This window comes from Erpetoichthys calabaricus, chromosome 14 (genome assembly GCF_900747795.2).
Source record: "Erpetoichthys calabaricus chromosome 14, fErpCal1.3, whole genome shotgun sequence".
Lineage (NCBI taxonomy): Eukaryota > Metazoa > Chordata > Cladistia > Polypteriformes > Polypteridae > Erpetoichthys > Erpetoichthys calabaricus.
In genome coordinates, this window is record NC_041407.2 from 92,277,106 (window position 1) to 92,296,950 (window position 19,845).

General features: G+C 38.1%; 1 protein-coding gene across 1 annotated transcript in view; it reads left to right on the plus strand.

Moving 5' to 3' along the window:
- The first annotated feature begins 583 nt into the window (after positions 1–583).
- ago1 (argonaute RISC component 1) overlaps positions 584–19,845 on the plus strand; it is a 39,937-nt gene continuing 20,675 nt past the window's right edge. The window contains exons 1-9 of the mRNA XM_028818788.2: positions 584–2,097; positions 2,668–2,854; positions 3,055–3,175; positions 9,592–9,773; positions 10,512–10,648; positions 16,500–16,634; positions 18,287–18,374; positions 19,195–19,342; positions 19,415–19,534. Coding sequence (XP_028674621.1) covers positions 2,073–2,097; positions 2,668–2,854; positions 3,055–3,175; positions 9,592–9,773; positions 10,512–10,648; positions 16,500–16,634; positions 18,287–18,374; positions 19,195–19,342; positions 19,415–19,534 — 1,143 coding nt within the window. The 5' untranslated portion in view covers positions 584–2,072. The remainder of the gene's footprint in view (positions 2,098–2,667; positions 2,855–3,054; positions 3,176–9,591; positions 9,774–10,511; positions 10,649–16,499; positions 16,635–18,286; positions 18,375–19,194; positions 19,343–19,414; positions 19,535–19,845) is intronic.

Below are 19,845 nucleotides of genomic sequence, written 5' to 3' on the forward strand. Positions count from 1 at the left end.
TTCTAAAAAAAAAACATTAAAATGCCCAGTTGTGTTCAGACTTTTGACTGGTACATACATCTAAATTTCAGAATAATCTGTTAGATAATGTGTTTCACTTTCTTGTATGGACATTAAAATGTTTAGAAACAACATGAAGAAAAGCTAGTAAAAGCACAAAAGGAATAAAAATGAAAAAGAGACTCAACTCTTTTCTTGACAGTTTGTAATATTAAACTCTGATTTCCTCTTTACTTAATGGCTTAGTTGTTGTGACACTTTTATATCAGTTACAGTATTCCTAATTTTTTAATGTTTCTTTAAGATGGTAATGGATAAATAGTATTACTAATATACTTTATTATTGATAGAATTAAAATGCTTAAAAATGTAATATTAAACAGTAGGAAGCTAAGTCTTCTGTACCTATTTAAAATCTGAAAAAAATATAATTTCCTAATATTTGCATATCTCAAAAACGGGTTTGATTTTATCTGATTTGAGCAATAAATGAAGCCGGCGGTAGAACGCTCCTCCACAGCTAGGTGTCTCTGTTCTAGGTATTGTCGGCTCTCCGGCCCGAGAAGGATGCAAGCCGCGCTTCCTCCCTCTTTGTTCAGCTGGAACCCCACTGATAGAAAAGCGGCCAGTAGCAGACCGGCGCACGGAGCTGGAGTTTGAGGCGGTGTGGGCCAGTGAGACGCGGCAAATCAGTCTGAAGAGCAGTTCAGGATTTTCATGTAGCAGGCGGTTTTCATGCACCAGGCGTTCTTCTGGCTTTGAGGAAACAAGCTTCTTGAGAGAGTAAGAAGCATAAGGGCTATAGTGGGACACTGGACAGAGAAGTCCAGCCACGCCACATCCGGGAACCGAACAGGGGAGTCCGACTTGGCAATGCAAGGGACCGAGGAAAGAGTGGGAAGAAAACGGAGAACTCCGTGCACTAGGCCGAAAAGAAACTAATAGTGCTCCTCAGCGAACTGAGCTGAAAAGAGTCCAGTCAGGTAACTTCTCCTTGAGGGCTGGACAGCGAGATCCGAGTCCAGATAGGCAGTTTAAGTATCCAGAGAGGACTGGAAAGAGGGGAGACAGTAGAGAGACAATCAGGCCGACTTTACGGGCTGGACAAAGAGCACAGAAAAGTCGGAGCGAGTGCCAGGTTTGGACTTGATAGAAGAGTAGCCAGAATTGACTGTTGATTGGTTAGACGCAGGTTCAGTCTAGCCACTTTGTTTCCGGAACTGTGCAGAGGATAATGCAAGGAATCGGATGGATAGGAGACTCATGACTCCAGTGAGGCTGCTCCATGATAAACAGAAAGGAAACCAGTGAGACTTACTAAGGAGATGAGTCGCTAGACAGCTTCACGTCAAAACCGGCCAAAAGAAGCTGGCCATCCAGGTTGCCCAAAAGATGTGCGTTGAAGAGTCTGGTTGGTAAAGTGGAAAGTCTGGACACAATGGCCAGTTTCCTAGACTTCCTGTAAACTTGACAGTAGTTCAAGGACGTAAAGCAGGCTTCATATAAAACTAACTGGTTAAGAAGGATTTGCCAGTAGGAAGTACCAATTTGACCGGATTGGCCACTGAATCCAGACGAGTCCACTTGGGTGACATCATTGACCAAATGACCAAATAAAGAGGCCTTCAACCAAGCATCAACAAGGCTGGACAGTGCAGTCCTGCTTTTAGCATAGTTGAGTTTACAGTTATTAAACACTGGGGACTAAGCAGTGCAGGGGGGTGGGGGGGTCTTGGAGACAGGATAGAAAAGTGGTGCAGCCAGGTAAAATCTTCTGCAAGGTGGTGTGGCAGACAGGGAAGTACTGACTGTTAGTAAAAGGTGGGAGAAGCTTTTTTTTTTTTTTTTTTTTTATATATAAAGTGTGTTGGAGAATACTTGGGAACAGGCTTAGATTTCTTTTTGACGTCACCTTTTTGGATCAACAAACAGTAAGTGTAGAGCAGCACGGAGACTCCACAGCATCGTAGTGGCCAGGATTATTTGGAGCAGCAAGCCCCTTTGACACCCTGGTGCTCGGTTACGGTTAAAGGCAACTGTAGTCCTCACAGGAGCACAGCAGGCTGTATGGGATGGAACCAGGACCATCAGGAGCCGGTGAGTTGTTGTGTTCTTTTTTTTTTTTTTTGTGTGTGTGTGCACTAGAAAGTGTTCAGGGTGTGAGTGGCGAAGTCCCTGAAAAGAAACTTGCCCAAAGTTATAATGGTACAGCTTGTGCAGGGTGACAGGCCCACCAGGATCCTTTCTTAGATTTACTATCGGGTGGCTGAAATCTCTTAGCGACAGTGAATTCTGCCTACCACCGTCCACAGACAGCATGCTTAATCACTGCTGGAGAAGGCTTTGTGTCCTAGTGCTCCCTTTGCTTGGCCCCAAACATTTCCATGACAAAAGGGCTGATAATGTGCGTTCTCCATGGCGAGGGGAGGCATGTTGGGCTTCTGTGTGAAGATGGGGGGAAGGGACAGGGGTGAAAGCTGCTATGCTGTCCTAATGTCTCTATGCAAAATGTCTTCATCACCATGTTATTCTCTTCACCAGCTAACTTCCTTCAGTCAAGCTTCTGTAGGCTAATGTTCCTCTGACTTGGCCTGGTATCTTTGCTTGATAATGTCTTTCCTTGTTTGTGCCCAGTCTTGCTTCTTACACTATCCTCTGTCTCTGCAGCGCCTGTGGGGCCGTTGTTGCCTCCACTGCAGCAGGTATTCCAGGCACCTCGTCGACCTGGAATTGGCACAGTGGGGAAGCCCATCAAGCTACTTGCCAACTACTTTGAAGTGGACATCCCCAAGATGGACGTGTACCATTATGAAGTGGACATCAAGCCTGACAAATGCCCTCGGCGGGTTAACAGGTATTGAATGTGTTGCCTTGAAATTTTTAGTGGATGGATCTGTTGGCATAAAGTGTGCCCCAACTCCCTTTTGCCATGTAATCTTGGGATGTGTATTTTACACTTGAAAGTCTACCTCTTCTGGTCTTTCTTGTAATTTTTGCAGTGGCTAGTCCTTGGTATGTTGCATTCAAGTTTTCTTTATCTATCCCACATTGTAGGGAAGTGGTGGAGTACATGGTGCAGCATTTTAAGCCCCAGATCTTTGGAGACAGGAAGCCGGTTTATGATGGAAAGAAGAATATCTACACAGTCACTGCACTGCCAATCAGCAATGAGCGGGTATATGCTTCTGTTAGTCATCGAAGAATGGAAAAAGTGGTGGTAGTATGTCATAATTTGGGTGTGCAAGTAGGCATAGAGCTCATTGAAAAGGGATAGAGGTTTGTGTGAATCTCACTACTGATGATTGATGGTCATTTTGTAAGTGTGAGTTTGGTAAAGGCTAGTTCTTTTCATGTGCACTTTGTGTATTTTTGGATGAGCATAAAGTGTGAACAAAAGGTTTTCATCCTGAACTGTTAAGTGAAACACTATTAAACAAATTACACCTTTCACCATAATTCCAGAAGTTTTTCCATTCCACTATGTAAAACACTTTGTCTTGCTTATGTAACTGCTCTTCTGCAGCTGACTTGAGATCTTCATTTTTGGCATAGCATGTCTCATGGATAGTGACATGGGGCGAGGTCTGGAGAGAAGGGAGGATGTGGCTTCTCTTTGAATCCATCTTCATAGAACAGCCTTGGCATCCTGTGCAGAATGAATGTGGGAATTACCATGAAGCAGAAAGGGATCGATCTTCCCACATTACGCTGACTGCTGCATATGTCAATGCAAATCAATACTTCTCTCAATACCGTATAAGTAATACGGGGTGTACCCTCAACATCATACATTTTTCACATTGACTTCCTTGAACTTCTTAGTTTTTTTTTTTTGAAGGATTCCCTTTGCTTCCAGTTATTTCAGAAGTTGCTTGATCCCTGGGTTATAGTGCTTTGTTCAAGTTTCATTTCCAGTTATGGAACATTTCTCCGTCTCTGAATTAATTAGCATTAGATTTTTCTAGAAACACTAAATTTCATATTGCGTAATTTCAGCAGTCAACATTCTGGACACCCAACATGTACAGAACCACCTTTTTGTTTATTCTTCCATGAAGAATAGATTTAATAATTGCAACCTCACACATACTTTGATCTTTCCAGTGATGTTTGTTGTGGATGGCCGACTAGACCTTAAGTGTTTCAAGAGACTTTATACAGTAATGGAATTCTGCAGCCCTTTTCTTGAGTGTGGAATATAAAAGGCAATGGTCCTGAAACATTTTTCACTAGGAGAGAATGAGAATCTGAAGGTGTTTAAAATTCAATGACCGCACATATTGTGATTTTTGGCATACATACTGAACTTTGTTGTGAAACACCAAACATACTCTAAATGGTAGAAACTTGTAATTTTATTTATTTTGGTGCACAAGATGTAATTTTTGTAAGCTGAAAAGGGTGTTCTTTAATGCTAATTTTCTATTGCATCCATATGTACTAAATGCAACTATATGATTGTATGTCAAGAAAAGCCAAGCAAAATGACACCTTTTATTGGCTAACTAAAAAGATTACAATATGCAAGCTTTCGAGGCAACTCGGGCCCCTTCTTCAGGCAAGATGTCATCTTAATTTATGTCTGGTTGAAACAGAGTTCTGTTGCTGAATGTGCTGTGTGTCTCACATAGTTCTGCACAAGATCATGGTTTAGATAGATAGATACTTTATTAATCCCAAGGGGAAATTCACAAATTGTGCAATCTTTTACTTTAGTATAGGGCCTCTGTTGCTTTACAGGTGCAAAAATTGAAACAAATGAATTTTATCAAACCTAAGAGTATAAGATGTAATTTTATAGATTTTTTTTTTCTCTGGTCTCAAATAGAGAGGATTTCCTTGTTGTCCCTTAACTTATTATTATTATGAGCTTTAAGCACTTAATTTAAAACAAGTATCTGAATATTGACTTTTTTTTTTCTTTCTTTCTAACTGTATTACATGTGCCTCATAGCCTGTGTTTCACACCAGGCCTATCTATCTATCTATCTATCTATCTATCTATCTATCTATCTATCTATCTATCTATCTATCTATCTATCTATCTATCTATCTATCTATCTATCTATCTATCTATCTATCTATCTATCTATCTATCTATCTATCTATCTATCTATCTATAATCAATCAATCAATCAATCAATTATGTGGATGATGCACATATTCCCTGTCTCTGCATGTTTGTTTTATGGGACTTTATGAATGGTCCCATTTCCTCTTACATGCCAAAGAGGTACAAGTTAGGTTTACTGGTAATTTAAAATTGGCCCGTTTCGAATGAGTGTGGATGTATATGTAGCCATAGCCCTTTCATGGATTGGCATTGTATTACCAGGAATAAACAATGTTAAAAGCACTAGTAGAACTCTATTGGAAATTACATTCTGTGCTCAAAGTAACTGTACATTTTCATTTTGACTGTCCTGGAACCCTCCAGCCATTGTGACCTACTGGGACTGTGTTTTTGTTTATCCCTGGTTTTTGGGAAATTCTTCTAAAGGCCCTATAAATGGGTAGGTGTGTCAAATAGAGGGGCATGCTTTTAATTGTCATCAGTATGATTCTGGCATACCCGGTCATTGGTCCCACTGAGGGGCAGGTGTTTGTTTGTCCACTGCCTGAGGGGTGTGGTGTGTGTTTTTTTTTTGTTTTTTTTTATTATTTTTTTTTTAATATGTATATTTTACTCCGGATAAGCTACAGTAATAAGTATGAGTGTTGTACAGGTTGGATCCTAGTTTTTGTTTGTGGTGCTTTTGTGTTTTTTGGGTAGTGTTTATGACAAATACCTTTTGGCTCTTTATGGATTTGGTTACTGTGAGTTTTACTTTGGGTACCATGTTAGTGGTTAAGGGACATGACACTAAGTCTCTGTCCACAAAAGAAAAGCAAGGATCACAGAGAAATACTGTGGGGTTTTATGGGTTCTGTGTTGCTTTGTTTATCACAGTCTGTGGTAAAGACATGTTTTTCCAACCAGTTACCTCACATTTGCAAGCACTAAGCTGAATTAGTGCAGTATTTAATTTTTTTAGTGCAGTATGTCATTTTTTAACTGCCTAAAGGAGATGTGTTTTTCCTTTTTGCTCTCATTTTTAAGTATTATACTATAGAATTTGTGGGTTGTTTGCATTAATATAAAAGACTGATTTTAAGCAGAAAAACATGCCAATAAATACACCTGAAACCAAACCAGGATGTGGTGTTACCCTTGGAAAGGTACACTTGTGAAAACCCCACATATATACAGTGGTGTGAAAAACTATTTGCCCCCTTCCTGATTTCTTATTCTTTTGCATGTTTGTCACACAAAATGTTTCTGATCATCAAACACATTTAGCCATTAGTCAAATATAACACAAGTAAACACAAAATGCAGTTTGTAAATGGTGGTTTTTATTATTTAGGGAGAAAAAAAAATCCAAACCTACATGGCCCTGTGTGAAAAAGTAATTGCCCCCTGAACCTAATAACTGGTTGTGCCACCCTTAGCAGCAATAACTGCAATCAAGCGTTTGCGATAACTTGCAATGAGTCTTTTACAGTGCTCTGGAGGAATTTTGGCCCACTCATCTTTGCAAAATTGTTGTAATTCAGCTTTATTTGAGGGTTTTCTAGCATGAACCGCATTTTAAGGTCATGCCATAGCATCTCAATTGGATTAAGGTCAGGACTTTGACTAGGCCACTCCAAAGTCTTCATTTTGTTTTTCTTCAGCCATTCAGAGGTGGATTTGCTGGTGTGTTTTGGGTCATTGTCCTGTTGCAGCACCCAAGATCGCTTCAGCTTGAGTTGACGAACAGATGGCCGGACATTCTCCTTCAGGATTTTTTGGTAGACAGTAGAATTCATGGTTCCATCTATCACAGCAAGCCTTCCAGGTCCTGAAGCAGCAAAACAACCCCAGACCATCACGCTACCACCACCATATTTTACTGTTGGTATGATGTTCTTTTTCTGAAATGCTGTGTTCCTTTTACGCCAGATGTAACGGGACATTTGCCTTCCAAAAAGTTCAACTTTTGTCTCATCAGTCCACAAGGTATTTTCCCAAAAGTCTTGGCAATCATTGAGATGTTTCTTAGCAAAATTGAGACGAGCCCTAATGTTCTTTTTGCTTAACAGTGGTTTGCGTCTTGGACATCTGCCATGCAGGCTGTTTTTGCCCAGTCTCTTTCTTATGGTGGAGTCGTGAACACTGACCTTAATTGAGGCAAGTGAGGCCTGCAGTTCTTTAGACGTTGTCCTGGGGTCTTTTGTGACCTCTCGGATGAGTCGTCTCTGTGCTCTTGGGTTAATTTTGGTCGGCCGGCCACTCCTGGGAAGGTTCACTACTGTTCCATGTTTTTGCCATTTGTGGATAATGGCTCTCACTGTGGTTCGCTGGAGTCCCAAAGCTTTAGAAATGGCTTTATAACCTTTACCAGACTGATAGATCTCAATTACTTCTGTTCTCATTTGTTCCTGAATTTCTTTGGATCTTGGCATGATGTCTAGCTTTTGAGGTGCTTTTGGTCTACTTCTCTGTGTCAGGCAGCTCCTATTTAAGCGATTTCTTGATTGAAACAGGTGTGGCAGTAATCAGGCCTGGGGGTGGCTACGGAAATTGAACTCAGGTGTGATACACCACAGTTAGGTTATTTTTTAACAAGGGGGCAATTACTTTTTCACACAGGGCCATGTAGGTTTGGATTTTTTTTCTCCCTAAATAATAAAAACCATCATTTAAAAACTGCATTTAATGTTTACTTGTGTTATATTTGACTAATGGTTAAATGTGTTTGATGATCAGAAACATTTCGTGTGACAAACATGCAAAAGAATAAGAAATCAGGAAGGGGGCAAATAGTTTTTTACACCACTGTATAGAGCCTGCTTGGACTCTCTCACTAATCTTGCAATGCCTTTAGGAACTGGCAGGAAAGGTAGCAATAGACTGTTAGAGAGTTGTTGACTAGATGCAGGATTTAAACCTAAGAGACTTGATTTGCGAGGAGGCAACACTGACCACTTCACTCCCTCACTTAATTTTCACTAATTAAAAAAAAAAAAAAATCACAAAAAATATTAACTAACAAATACTAATATTCACACTTTAAGCAAAAATTGAATGTATAGGTTAAAATTGGTATGGCTAAACGTTTTAATATTGTTTTAATTTTTCAGTCAGTCTTATAATTGCATCATTAACAGGCATTTTGTATCGCAAAGAATTGTACAGTACACCTTTTAAATAAATGAACAATACAACAAAAAAAACTTTCATGCAGAAGTGAAGGAAATTTACTACTAGCAGATGCCAAGTGGGACGAGGATGTATATTTGGCAGATTTGTATTAAGCTGTCAGATATGAGACCTGCTGAGTAAAAATTATGCAACAAGGTACACTGCTATAGTGATAAAATAGCATTAGGGAAATATACAGATTAAGCACAGCTGAAGAATTAAACTCCTAAATAGAATATGATATAGTTGGAAAACGTGAGTAGTGCTTTCACTGTAAGTGGACCAAGTTTTGGAGTGGAGTTGGTGCAATTGTGTTGAATAGCAGGATTGTGGAAGTTCATAGGTAATATGGCAGCAGTTAAAAAGCCAGAGAGTACAGGTGGGTCTTGGTGTGGATTTAAATGTTAAAACAGATTGAGTATGATTAACAGACATAGGAAGACAGTTCTAGAATGCAGGAGCCATACAACTGAATTATTCACTCCTATGCATGATTGCTAACACAGAGATGTAGTTTGTATTTTGTACACATATGCATGTGTGTTTTCATGTGCATAGATTTATGTATTGCCGTGCACTATTCAGCATGCATTTAAGTATCTGTTGCTTTAAATGGTGGTCCCTCTCTGCGGGCAGGTATGCAGAAATACAGGACATTGTTGTTGTCGTCGTCGTCTATTGCCATCTATTTATGGAATGATAGAAAGAAAACAAACTTATTGGAAGGTTATTAAACATAATGTGAACTACTATTTTCTGGCCATTGCCTACTATGTGTCGATATCAATAAGATCTTAAATTACTGGAAAGTCGCATATCAGGATAAAAATGAAATCTTAATTTTGCATAGATTTTGTGTTTTTTGTCATTTTGTGTGTGTGTGTGTGTGTGTGTGTGTGTGTGTGTTAGTTAGTATGGTGGTGGTGGTGGTTAGGTATAACATATGACCATGTGTTAAATTTACCATACTCTTGTATTTTTATGTATAATGGCGGCAAAAACTAAATATTGGTACATCACTACTGTGTTGGTAGAGACCAAATCCAGTGGAGTACAATTTTTTGTTCAAGACAGACTAACACTTTGTATTTTTTTTTTTAATCTAGGTTTATCAATAATGTATAATGTCTTTTTCTCTTAAAACAAAAATTATAACTACTAATCAAAATTTGTCCTCATTGGAGAACAACTCGTTACCAGTCAAATAATCATGTAATCTATATCCTCTGATCTTCCTATCTATCATTCTCTGAAAACTACGCATCTAATTGAATTAGCTTTCTATATCTACGTACTTCTAGCTTTGTGGAGCCTTTTTTTCAAGATGGAATTTGGGCTGTGCTGAATAATCTTTGTTTTCACAGGTTGACTTTGAGGTAACAATCCCAGGTGAAGGTAAAGATCGAATATTTAAGGTTTCTATCAAATGGATGGCTATTGTAAGCTGGCGCATGCTGCACGATGCACTAGTCAGTGGCCGAATTCAGGTTCCTCTGGATTCTGTCCAGGCTTTGGATGTTGCGATGCGGCACCTGGCATCTATGAGGTAGGATGCTATGGGAAACATGACTGACTATTGCTGCAATATTTTAATAAACATTTTAGAGTGTATTGGCCAAGAAAGTGTTAAGCAGAATGTAGGAAAAGAGCACTATTTCAGGATCAAGATGTTAAGTAGTAGCTAGATGCATCATAGCACCAAAGCTGCAGGCTTTTTAAGGCTATTTATTGACAAACCAAGTTCCCACCTTAAAATAAAAATTGTGCAATATTGGAAAGCTTCAGAGGTCAATTCACTTTGATAAGCAAACCTCTGAATAGATGGCACCCTAGCCTGTTCCTCATTTTTATTTTACCCATGTGATAATCCACATTATATCCAATAAAGTTCTAATAATAGTCTGAATAAAGCATTGTACTTGCTGATATGTTAGTCAGTATCTCTGTCTCTCAAGTGTCAGTCCATGCAAGATTAATGAAGGATACAGTATGAAAAAAATCAATTGTTAATTATATTAGAAGTTCAACTGAACCTTATATTATTAATTGAATTTGTATGTCATATTTCTGCCGCTTCATTTCATTGGTGATCCTGCATGGATTTTCTTTTAGCTGTCTTCCAGCGGTGAATAAATGTTAAGATCACCAACAGTGCATAACTGCTCGTGGTGATTTGATTTTCTTACCACGAAAAGAATAGCTTTGCTTAAAATTTTACAAATGTCGTAGACCAAGAGAAGAATTAGGATTTACAGTGTGTTTTTTTTTTTTTTTTTTAATCCAGGTATACTCCAGTTGGGCGTTCCTTTTTCTCACCACCAGAGGGTTACTACCATCCTCTAGGAGGAGGCCGTGAGGTTTGGTTTGGCTTCCACCAATCTGTGAGGCCTGCAATGTGGAACATGATGCTCAATATTGACGGTAAGCTTGTTTTCAGAATAAATAATTGGATCATTTTAAGCATGCACAAAGGTCAATTCACATACTCTGTAGTATCAAATGTACCCAGTGTTATAGGAGTAAATTTTTGACATATCAGAAAACAATAAAAAGATCAAATGCATGTACGGAATTTGATATAGGGTGTCGTATTGATTCAGCAGTTGCTTGTTAGTTCCAACAATTTGCATGTTGTGAGTGGGGTTTCTTAGTGTATTGCAGTTTTCCTTCATTATCTAAAAGGTATGCAAAGTTCACATATAAATTTAAAGGTATTGCTGTGTATATAGTACAGTAAAACTTGTAAATCTCCCCAGAATAGTGCCAATAATGTGTGTACATTCACATAAAAAATTGCATACATAGAGTACAACATACATACAAGAACAATTACATTATTTATTATATCTGATTATTCAGTAACCTTATAACCTCTGAATAGAAACTGTGCCTAAATCAAATGGTACAAGTGCAAATGGTCATTTACTGTTGGCCAGAACAGAGGACTGAGAAAATTGGCTGTGCTGGATGGCAGAGGTCTTTAATAATTCTATTTGCCTTTCTAAATCCAGGTTTACACTTGCCAGGTGAAGCCTATGTGCAGATTGTAATGCAAGTGACCAAAGCATATACATACTTGTTAAGGCATGTACAACTGGTGCATTGAAAGTCTCCTTATCTGTAAGTGACATTGTTTGTTTGGTCGGTCACAGTCTCATAGCTAATAATGTCGCAGCAGAGGATATGAGACTCTGCTGGTGGAAGAAGAGTTGTGCCTGCTATTAATGACTTTAAGAGGAAGAAAAGATGGAGCATCAGACCTAGTGACCAAAAGCAGTGAAAGAAGGGTGAATGTCCTGTTCTCATGGGGGGGACGTACATGATGAGCTGATGCATTTTAAATATTTTTTCATGTATTGCTTACATTTCGATGACCTGTTGAGTCATATTCAGCCCTTTGTTAACTTTCCTGGCACCCACATTTTTTTTATAACCTCGTGGCCCTCTCTCCCAGCTCGGGTGCATAAAGTGTAAACCAGCCTTAAGGAAGTGGCATGTTGTGCTTTATGTAGTTGATGTAGTTGAGCCAATTAAGGTGTCTTACCAGGATGTTGTACAGCCAGTGATGATGGACCCAACTGTGCCCCTTTAGAAGTTAGTAAGAACAGGTGGAGGAAATCCATGCTTTCCTCAAATGTCTGTGGAAGCAAAGGCTTTTGTAAGTTTTCTTGACAGTAACCAAATTGTGTTGTGCCCTCTTCAGTTCTATATCAAATTTAAAACTGCTGTCCCTTTCAACTGTATAACTACCCTAACATAGATGGAAATGTGGTCTGTTTTTTTGCTCTCTCAAGTATTTGATGATGATCTTTAAGTTTTCCTGACCTTACAGTGGAGATTTTTATCCTGGCACCACTGAGTCAGCTGTGCTGTGCCCGTGTTAAGGGTTAACATGCACAATATGATGCTGCCAGTCCATATGTACTGAGGACAGAAAGTTAGGAAGTCCCAAAATCTAGTTTAGTGATCATCACACAAAATTGCAATGCTGAGTTGTACGCTATAAACAGGATTCAGTTATTATCTATCTATCTATCTATGTATGGATGTATGGATGGATGGATGGATGGAATGAAGTGCAAGGGATATGGACTGGTCATATTATGTAAGCTGCCGTTGATCATTACTGTCTGAAATACTCAGTTTAATGTGTCCCAGCACTAGTTTCTTAAGTTTGTGATTCAAGCAAGTGCTGCTGGTCTGTAGTCATTTAGTTTGTCTACAGTCTAATTCATACTAAAGACACAGGCCAGCAGACTGTATTGAAGCATGTGATGTTTCAACGGTTAGCCAAGCTTCTGAAAGACAATAACTGCACACTTTTTGTTGTCTATTTGTAAGGCCAGTCTTCTCTGAATGTTGATTACTTTCAATCAATCAATTGCATGTTGGCCAGAAAAAATACTAGGTAGAGGTCAGTTGGTGCAGTGTTTTGCTCTCATTTGGATACCTGCTTTTCATCCTCATTTCATAGCTCGGTTTATCAGATCATTCCCAGTTTGGGTGTGTTGGCTATATGTAACTCATGAAAGCCATTCTGCAGTTAAGTCTAAACGTTGATGCCTGAATTATCCTAATCTTAAAAAGGGTTTATTGAGCTATTAGGCCCCACCTTCATAATTTTCATTCTGAAGAGTATTGAAGAAATAATTTGTAAATCATAGTATGTTTTTGCCCGTGTAGAAGAAGAAACTTAGTGGATCAGCAAAGTGTCTGGTGTTATTAATTACAAAATATTGTGAGCATAAGGTTCTACTTATACCCAGTGAGCATTTTTTATGGTGTCCCCTAAATTAAGGGTACTGAAGCACCAAATATTTCTGGAAATCCTTACGTCTCCAAATGTGTACTGATCCCATCAAAGTGTTTTCATCTTGTTAGTTTTAGGCTTGATTTATATTTACATTTATATTTATATATATATATATATATATATAATATATAATATATTTTTTTTTTTAAACAAACACCCCTAGATTCCTTACTGTACTTGTAAGCCTCTTGGGCTCAAATGATGGCTAACTTTTTTCGTACTAACTACTGTTTTTGTACACTGAGATAAACTTCACCTTTGTTACAGAATTAGAGATTTTTAAAATTCTGAGTATAAAATTTTCATTTATTTGAATGTTTTATTGGATCTGTGCCTTCTTAGATGTCCTATACACTGTTTGGCTATACAGCTGTCAAAATAGGCTGTGAGAGTTTTAAACACATTTGTAGACCTCGGAAGTAAGAATAGGACATTCTATTCTTTGAGGGCTGGAGTAGCTGCAGATATTCGCTGAAACCATTTTCTCAATTGGATGTGGATGTCTTTAATTTCAAGTTTACTTAGCTTCTAGTTTACTGGTTTCAGCTCCCTCTACATGGATTTACTATGCCACTGCAGTATATACTATGCTTTACCACTTAAACTTTAACAAACTAAGCTGCTTTTAAGACATTTTGTTAACTGCAATTCCATGTTGACTTGAAACAAGATATATGCATTATAAACCTCAGATGCTAGAAACTTGTAAATTACACATTTTACTACATTCACTACAAGATTACTTGATTGCTGATCACTTACATTTGCAATATCTGGCTTTGTAAAGACTCCCTTTCTGGTTTAGACTGATTATTGTGTAGGTGGAGGTGCCACTTGTTCACGGAAAATAAAAGGATCCTTGCTATAAAATAATCCACTTTCCCTAATACAACTACAACATTTTATTTACTTTTCAAAGCAGCAGTATATGCTTCATACCTGGATCGACTAACCGTAAAGACTAATAATGCATCTGAATCACATTTATTTGATAAACCAATCATTTGTTGCTGCTTAGTCAGAAATTTGGAAATTCGATACAGAAGTGTAAAGGTTAGCTGGAATTCCTAATGCAAATGGCACTATGTTCTGTAGAGAGCACCATAATTAGTTGTGATTATTAAAACAAAAGTTTGCACAGTCTGCTTTGTAAATCTTCACTGTGCAATGACTGAATCCATATCATCCTGCTCCTTCAAAGTTCTGAACCAATTCTCTCACTTTAGCTACAGCTCTAAGGTAGTCCTGGAAAGGTACACTAGGGTAATCGCTTAACTCTGTTGTGTATTAACATTTCAGTTGCTGAAGTAGTCATATATCACACATTGAGAGAGAATCTGTGCTCCAACTCTATCACAAACACTAAATGCTGAAAGCTTGTTTTAAGGAACAGAGCACTTGAAGCCTGGATTGAGAAGTGTTTTGTATTCTGATTGATGTGTGGTAATGATTTGTAGACTATAAAAATATTAATTGGTGAAAAACAACTTTTACACACTTAGTGGCCTTTTTATTATGCTCCTGTATACAGCTAGTCATGTATAGCTGCAATTTAATATACAGTATAATATAAAGTGCAGACATAGTCAAGTGGTTTTATTATCTTCAACCAAAGATTATAATGGATAAAACTGGTGACCTAAGCAACTATGACAGTGGCTGAATGCTGGTTTTAGCATGTTAGAAATGCAACCCTCCTTGTATTTTTCACTCACTACAGCCTCCTGTTTACAGAGCATAGTAATATAAACCAAAAAAAATAATCCAATGACTAATAGTTTTGTTCATTTGAAAGTTCTTAGTAAAATTTGCCAGACTGCTTCATGCTAACAGAAAGGCCATAAATACAGAAATAACAGCTCTTTAGGACGGTGATGTACAAAAAATGAATGTACATAAACAGCATAAATATATGGCTGAAAATCTTTAAGAAGCTGGATGATGCTATCAAGTAAGCAAAAAACAGAAGCCATAAGGCCTTGGTTTCCAGCACGTTGTTGGATTTATGCCCCAAAGAATTCAGGCTGTTCTGGGGAAAAAAAAGGCTTCCCATTCATTTCTAAGCATGGTGTACTTAATAAAGTGGCTAGTGTATTTGTAGTTTTCATTTATTCAAACTAGTGTCATTACAACCACCAGTCTCATGTACTGGTAGTTTAAATCTGTATGTCCTCTAAGTTGAAACATGTAACCCATGACTGTCTATCTCATTTGTTTTTATTAGATTCCACAGAAATGCAGATCTGTATTTGGAAATTTTAGATTTAGTATGATTTTTAAATTTTTGTTTTTAAATTATTTTCACAGTACTTCTAAAATTGCTGTCAGCTTTAATATTGTGGAGTAAAGCTGTCACCCTCACAATAAACATGAAGCATGTAGTTTCTTAAGGTGATGTTTCATTGACATATAACAAACGATTCCTAAATTTGAAGGTCAACAATTGGGTTGAATTTGTGATAGTTAAAATAATCATATAATAATTGTAACTTTACTTCATTTACCGACGTCCTCCTTGCCAAGAGATTGCCCTGGCCAATGACATGCCATGAAATCATTAACCAAGTCTTTTGATCATAGTTGTAGAATTCAACATACGCAAAGGTATGTTAAAACAATTCAAAAACTGGAACTGTGCAGCTGTTCAGTTAAGAACAGTAAAGTTGTTTTGTTCTGGAAAACAAGTATGCTGTGTAGTTAAGACTGGTACTCCTACTTTTAAGTGTGCTTTTTTTTTTTTAATTTGAAAGATAACCTTTTTAATGGTACACAAACTCAATCTTTCATCTGGTATGCCACTGTAAATCTATAAGTTATGAGCCATCAAAGGCCAAAATAGTAAAATAAACTATGAATTGTTAGTCGTCTTGTTGAATATACAAAGTCATCGCAGTTTTAATAAGGTGAGCACGTGCATCACAAAGGCCCTGTAGTATCATTTTAATGAAGTGTGTAAACTACTGTCATTTATATTCTAGAGAATTAAATAACATTTTAAAGACAAAAATAGTAACCTCCCTATTTGTAAAGCTGTGATAGTCTCCTTTTTTCTTGTTCAGGGTGTGTGTTTGTCTTGTGTCTATTTATAGGTTTATGCAAACAGCTTCTTCTTTGTTAATGCTTCAGCACATTATGTCTTCAAGAGACTGAAGGAGAAATGAAGTTATGAATACAGTAGTTTCAGCATCGTGTTAGAATTTGTTTCAGGCTTTTTTTCTTATTTCTGCTTTACTTTTTTTTTTCTTCACAATTGGTCAGTACTTTTGAAGTTTCAGGTACTTACAGATGTGAGCACTGCAGAAAATCTGAAACTGCATTGATTGCATTTGCTAAATTTGCCACCAGTTTGTGGTTCAGGGTGGCCACACTGTGAAAATGCAGTCAATATTTCATCTTGAAATCAAAAGCTTCATGTTATGACTTTGTATAATAATAGCATGTTCATTGTTTGTTTTACAGTCTCTGCCACAGCATTTTATAAGGCCCAACCAGTGATTGAATTCATGTGTGAGGTTCTGGATATCCGAAACATTGATGAGCAGCCCAAGTCCCTGACAGACTCCCAGAGAGTACGCTTTACAAAGGAGATTAAAGGTTTGCATGTTACTTGTATATTGCATGCTTGTATCACTATTTCTAAATTTTTGTACTGTTTGTGCATTTTAAAATGGAATTTAACAGATCCTTGCTGCTTTAAAATGTAAGCATATCCTTGCCAGAATAAACACTAGAGGGCATCAAGGAGTTATCCTGGATTGATTTTTCATTTTTATGATCAAGCAAAAAGCTGATTTTTTTATGAATATCTGGTCATGTTGTTGCCTGTTGACAAAATTACACATAGGATATCTGAATACCGTGGAACCTTTTTGCAGAGTTGCATAAGTAATTTCTTTGTCTCTATGTATCCTTATTATTGAATCATTAAGAGAGTGCTGTTTGGAATTGTTGTCTCATTGTTAATCTACAGTAAGACTGTTTGGTTACTTTACCATCTGTTTATATATGTGCATCATACAGCCTCTTCATTACAGCACAATGTTGTTATAAAGGTACAATCAATATATAGTTACTTTATTGCCTGTCTGGAGTGTGATATTTGACATTTTTGATCACTGTGCTAACTTGTTGCTTAGTTGCAAACAGAGTATTTGTATCCTAATGCCTCATGAGCATTGACATATATTTTTATTTACTTTATTTATTTTTAGATCTTTGCTGAAATATATTTAAAAGCTTTCTATGTTAAGTGCCTTGTGATGGACTTTTTATATAGCATCATTTAAAAAGACTGATTAATTGAAACTACCTGATAGCCTTTCCACCTTATTTCATAGACCTAAGCTCCTGTCTACACTCACAGTACCATGTTATTAAAGGTGCACAGAAAACTGAACCCATACCACCTGCACTTATGAACAGCTAATCCACCTAAAGCTAAACATGTTTGGGCCCAGCCAATACTTGGATGGGAGACCATCTAGGAAAAGCATGGGTTTCTGGGAGATGTATTGGGGAGGCCATCAGGTGGTACTTACCCTGTGGTCTGTGGGTGGATCCCATTGCAATGGTGCACTGGGACACAGTGATGAAAAAACTGTGCTAATAAAAAATGGCATTGCCCTTTGGCACCGATGTAAAACCAGGGTCCTGACTGTCTATGGTCATAAAAACCTCTGGCATCTTTTGAAAAGAGAAGGGTATCCTACAATATCCTGGCAAAATTGACCATCATGGCCTTGTCTAATCTACCCTTTAACCATCAACTGTCTCTAATTGTTTTTCTCTCTCTCACCCCTTCAGCACCTAATAGCTAATGTGTGGTGAACATAGTGGTGCAAAAATGGCAGCTGTCTCATCATCCAGGTGGATGCTGCACATTAGTGGTGGTTGAAATGGCTCCCTTCTTTCTATGTAAAGAACTCTTGAGTAGTTAGAAAAGCACTATATACATGTCATTAATTATCTTTGCTACACATTGACAGGATGTTATTCAAACAGACTGGTAGTCACAGCTTGCTTGGAATTGGATTGAAGCAAACCTTTGTTTAGAGAGCTACACTTTTCTCATTAGGTTCAGGTTCTGAGATCCTGTGGCAATCTAATTAGTAACTGGGAATGTTAATGTCACCTCATTGCAGAGGAATATTATAAGAATTGGAGTATAGCGCTGACTGGTGATGTCCCTTAAACCCTTTTAAGATTTTAATTGGTGACTCTTGATTCTCCTTGCCTTATATTACTAGGGCTGAAGGTGGAGGTGACGCACTGTGGACAGATGAAGCGGAAATATCGTGTGTGCAATGTGACCAGACGTCCAGCCAGTCACCAGACGTAAGTGTGGAGAAGTTTAAAGATAGAACAGATGTACTCTTATTCTTGCTCTGCCCTGTTTATGTCTGTATGTTTACAATAATGGCAAAACAAATTTATTTAAAAAACACTGCAATGCCCTGAAAACTGTATAGAAATTTAGGTAAAATTCACTTTAATGATGGTGATTTCTCCCAACTAATATTAGGTTAAAATGAAACCAGCTTTTTAAATTGATGCTGCTTAACCTAAGCATACACTGTTGTAGACCACATACACCCCTTCATGGCAATGGTATTCCCTGATGGCATTAGCCTCTTACAACAGGATAATGAGCCGTGCAACACTACAAAAATTGTTTAGGAATGGTTTGAGGAATGTGATAGAGAGTTCAAGGGTTTACTTGGTCTCCAAATTCGCCAGATCTCAATTTGATCAAGTAGTTGTGGGATGTGCTGGAAAAACAAGTCTGATCCATTGCCCCACCTTGTAGCTTACAGGACTTAAAGGATCTGCTGTTAATGTCTTGGTGCCAGATACCACAGGACACCTTTAGAGGTCTTGTGAAGTCCATGCCTCGATGGGTCAGAGGTTTTTTTTTTTTTTTTTTTTGCAAAATGAGAGGGACCTGCAGAATATTAGGCAGGTCCAAGACTTTTACAAAAATAAATTTTTATGCATTGTACACTTTAAGTTTTAGTGAAAAATTGAGGTGGAGTTTTAAAAGTTGATTTGTTAAATTCTTGCATGTCAATGTTCCTCCATGTAATGTACAGAGTTCTATCATATTTTAATATATCATTGGATCTATACAAAGCTAACATCCACATCCTCCTCCTAGATTTCCACTACAGCTGGAGAGTGGGCAAACAGTTGAGTGCACAGTAGCTCAATACTTCAAACAAAAGTACAATCTGCAGCTAAAATATCCTCATTTGCCCTGTCTGCAGGTGGGACAGGAGCAGAAACACACATACCTGCCCCTGGAGGTAAGAAATTCACCACTGAGGTTAATGTGACACTTCATTAGAGTGAGTGACTGATTGTGTTGTATCCTACAGGTCTGTAACATTGTCGCCGGGCAGCGGTGTATCAAGAAACTGACTGATAATCAGACATCAACCATGATTAAGGCAACAGCTCGTTCAGCTCCTGACCGGCAAGAAGAGATCAGCCGGCTGGTGAGTTGGGGTTTTGTGATTAGTAGCCATACAGTAAATAACACAGTATGTTGGTAAGACAGTCCTTATAACATATGGGTTGTTGATGAAGGTTTTTTAAATTTAATTCAGTATGTTGTGCATCATGGGCGGCACGGTGGCGCAGTGGTAGCGCTGCTACCTCGCAGTTAGGAGACCTGGGTTCGCTTCCCGGGTCCTCCCTGCGTGGAGTTTGCATGTTATCCCCGTGTCTGTGTGGGTTTCCTCTGGGCGCTCCGGTTTCCTCCCACAGTCCAAAAACATGCAAGTTAGGTGGATTGGTGATTCTAAAT